General features: G+C 54.4%; 1 protein-coding gene across 1 annotated transcript in view; it reads right to left on the bottom strand.

Annotated features, from left to right (window-relative positions):
• LOC125487141 (tubby-related protein 3-like) overlaps positions 1–2,684 on the bottom strand; it is a 14,618-nt gene extending 11,934 nt beyond the window's left edge. The window contains exon 1 of the mRNA XM_048617386.1: positions 2,634–2,684. Within this exon, the coding sequence (XP_048473343.1) occupies positions 2,634–2,671 (38 nt within the window). The 5' untranslated portion in view covers positions 2,672–2,684. The remainder of the gene's footprint in view (positions 1–2,633) is intronic.
• Between the last annotated feature and the right edge of the window lie 795 nt (positions 2,685–3,479).

Here is a 3,479-nt window from a genome sequence, read left to right as displayed (position 1 = left end):
GTTTCTCCAGCGCCACACTGTGTTATTTCAGTCTAGATATCCTGAACCTGGGCACCAGGCAAGCAACATCTTTGGGCCTCTCGATCTTGGCCACAGAGAACAGTGTCTATTCCACTGACTATACTGTCCCCGATTACAACTACATTTCTCTTTTCTACCACGCCCCCCTCCCCCGCCGTCTAGAATGGTTCCCTGTCCCACAGTGCTATGGTCATTTTGTTCATCCTCCCTGCAGCCCCAGTGCTCATCCACACAGGGAACAAGAATCTCAAACCTGTTAGACACGCTCAAGGGCTGAGGCTCCTTCAGCACTATCTTCAGGATCCCTGGAACTGCCTCGCTGATAGTCACACCCTCCTGTCCCTGCCCACTGACTCAATTCGAGGCAGTTAATCTAAGGGGTGTGACTGCCTCCTGAAACACAGCGTCCAGGCAACTCTGCCCCTACCAGTTGTGTGGCAGTTTTTGAAGCTCAGACTCCAGCTCATCAACTCTCAGCTGGAGAAGGGACGGAATCAGTCCCTGGTAACTAAGCTTGGAGGCAGGGACAAAGGCGATATTTCTTTGGTGGCAATTTGGGAACGCGCAGTGGAGGATGTGGGATGCACAGTGAGAGCGATCAGAGGCAGCGCCAGGACGGAATGGTACTACAAGATCGGATAGTAAAAGCTGTCTTATTTTCCTCTCATTCTTTTGATACAGTACAGCGGCTGCTGGAGGAGATCCAGCACCTTCGAAGGCGCAGGTTTTAAAGTTGGTTAGTCGATCAGAGCAGCTGAGAAAGCCACAGCAGCCTGTCCAGGGGAAAACAAGGTGTAGAGCTGGATGAACACAGCAGGCCAAGCAGCATCAGAGGAGCAGGAAGGCTGATGTTCTTTCTGAAGAAGGGTCTAGGCCCGAAACGTCAGCTTTCCTGCTCCTCTGATGCTGCTTGGCCTGCTGTGTTCATCCAGCTCTGCACCTTGTTGTCTCAGATTCTCCAGCACCTGCAGTTCCTACTATCTCTGTCCAGGGGAAAGGTCGCCAAGGTTAGGGAATCTCTCTCTCTCTCTCTCATTGTCAGGCTGATGGATTGGAGCAGGCAGGTGAAAGCAGATTAAACCTTGCAGCAGCTGTCAACTCGCGGGATAGTAACTCAAAGAGAAGCTGCTGCAGTGTCACAAGTACCACAGACTCCGGCCTCAAGCTTTCAAAGCCGCTTTCCGTTGCTTTGTTTCACCCTCACTGCAAATACCACCCAGTGAGCCCTTCCAGTAACCAGCCCCGTGCGAGCTGCTCATCCTGTCTCAGTAACAAAAATACAAAGTTCTGCAGAAACTTCGCAGGTCTGGCAGCTCCTGTGGTGTGAGAAACAGTTAAGGTGTCGAGTCCGATTAAGGCTTTTACCATTTTTACATTAAGAAAGAGCTCCGCATTCCTGACAGGATCAGTGTCACCGCTGTTGCCTCACAGCTCTGGGGGCCCCGGTTCGATTCCAGCCTCGGGCGACATTCTGCCCGTGTCAGCGTGGGTTTTCTCCGGGTGCTCCGGTTTCCTCCCACAGTCCAGCAGTGCACAGGTTAGGTGGATTAGGGAAGTAGAGAGTGGGTCTGGTTGGGATGGTCTTCGGAAGGTAGGTGTGGATTCGATGGGCAGAATGGCCTGGTTCCACACTGTAGGGATTCTGTAAATCTAGCAGATTCTGTTCTGGTTCCTACAGAGAGATACGGAGCTTTACTTTAAATCCGACAGGACACACCGCTCTTGTTGGTGTAGTCTGTGATTTAGAAGTCCAGCATCACAGTCACTCAAGGTTTGGAGGTTAGGGGGCCAGGACAGAAGGTACCAGGCAGTGGGCTAGGTTAGGGGCAGTTGTCCGGTTTGGTGGGTAGACCTGGTTGGGGTAGAGTCAGTTGAAGAGCTCCTCAGGAGTTAGACCAAGTATTTAACAATCCCCCCATCCCTATCCCACCCCTCACGGCATATAGACGGGAAACTGCACCTTCCTGTGGGCTCCGTTCCTAACCCCCGGCCGCATCGACCTTCTCGCTCCGATTCCTCCAGCTCCGGCTCGGGCCGCACGGACAGGCTGAGGGCTGTGGGGGGAGGGACGGAAGGAGCTGCTCAGGAATCTAATCCCCGGAAATGCTGACATCCAAAATCTACCACAATCCGCTTCCCGCGGCTATCATACTGCCCTCCACGGGGGCAGTACCACCGTCCCACCCCCCCCCCCCCCCCCCAACCCCCCCGCCCCACCCCGACCCCCCCTCACCAACCCATCCCGACTCCCCTCACCAACCCACCCCCACCCCTCTCACCATCCACCCTGACCCCCCCTCACCATCCCGTTCAGAACCCCCCTCACCATCCCGTCCCGTGCGGAGCCCCCAGAACCCTCCCCCCGCCCCCCCATTCTCCCCTCATCCTCTCTCCGATTCCCCCCCTCCCTACAACGTCCACCCATCCATCTCTGCCTGGGTGACCCCCAGTATCCCACAGCCCCATCTCGCTATAACCCCCGCCACCCCTTATCGCCCATTGTTCCTCTCTCAACTCCCTCCTCTATTCACCCCCCATTCTCCCCAAATCCTCCATTCATCCTCTCCCCAACACCCTCAATTCCCCCTTCATTTTCCCCCCTTCTCCAGTACCTGGCCAGGGCGCCGGTGCTCAGGTACAAGGCGGACATGCTGCTCTACCACTGCTTCCGGCTTTACTCCGGGGGCGCCGCCATAAACAGATCCGCGGCCTCCCATTGGTCATCGGTTCCCGTGGCAACCAAGTGTCACAAGGAAGATGGAACGCACCTCGGTGACGTCACGGGATGGCCAACCTCTTACAGTGGCACAGCTACCTCGAGGCGGGGCTTCGTCATTTCGGTTCCACGATCAAAATGATCGCCCTTTTGAGCTTTAGGCATCATTCTGCCCGGTCTAACAACGAATGAATAAAGATGTGTAGGTTAGGTGGAAGGGCTATGCTAAATTGTCCATAGTGTCCAGGGATGTGTAGATTACCCATGGGAAACGCAGGGTTACAGGGATAGGGAAGTGGGGTGAGTTGCTCTTTGGAGGGTTGGTATTGACCGAATGACCCTCTTCCACACTGTAGGGGTTCAATGATTCTATGAACATTTTAAAATGAACGAGCAACGGCAGGAATACCGAGATGATCCTGAGTTTAAAACATAGAAAGTGCATTTCTATTTCAACTTAATTCTCAGGCACTCCTTTAACTTGGATTGAAGAGTAATTGCACATTTAATGACAGTAATTTGGCTCAGGTCGCTGGATGGTGGGCCGACAACACAGAGTGATCCCAACACGGTGGGCTTATTTCCCACATCGGCTGAGGTAACCGTGAAGGATTCTCCCCAATTCCTGTGATCGTCTGGGACGTGGTAAACCTCAAGTTAACCCATCACCGGTTATGCCTCTCTGAAATCAGACAGCTCCCTCAGCGCCGACCCTCCGACAGCGCGGCGCTCCCTCAGCGCC

The sequence above is a fragment of the Rhincodon typus genome, chromosome 37 (assembly GCF_021869965.1).
Source record: "Rhincodon typus isolate 14 chromosome 37, sRhiTyp1.1, whole genome shotgun sequence".
NCBI lineage: Eukaryota > Metazoa > Chordata > Chondrichthyes > Orectolobiformes > Rhincodontidae > Rhincodon > Rhincodon typus.
The sequence above is the reverse complement of the archived record's forward strand: the minus strand, read 5'-3'. Positions and strand labels throughout refer to the sequence as shown.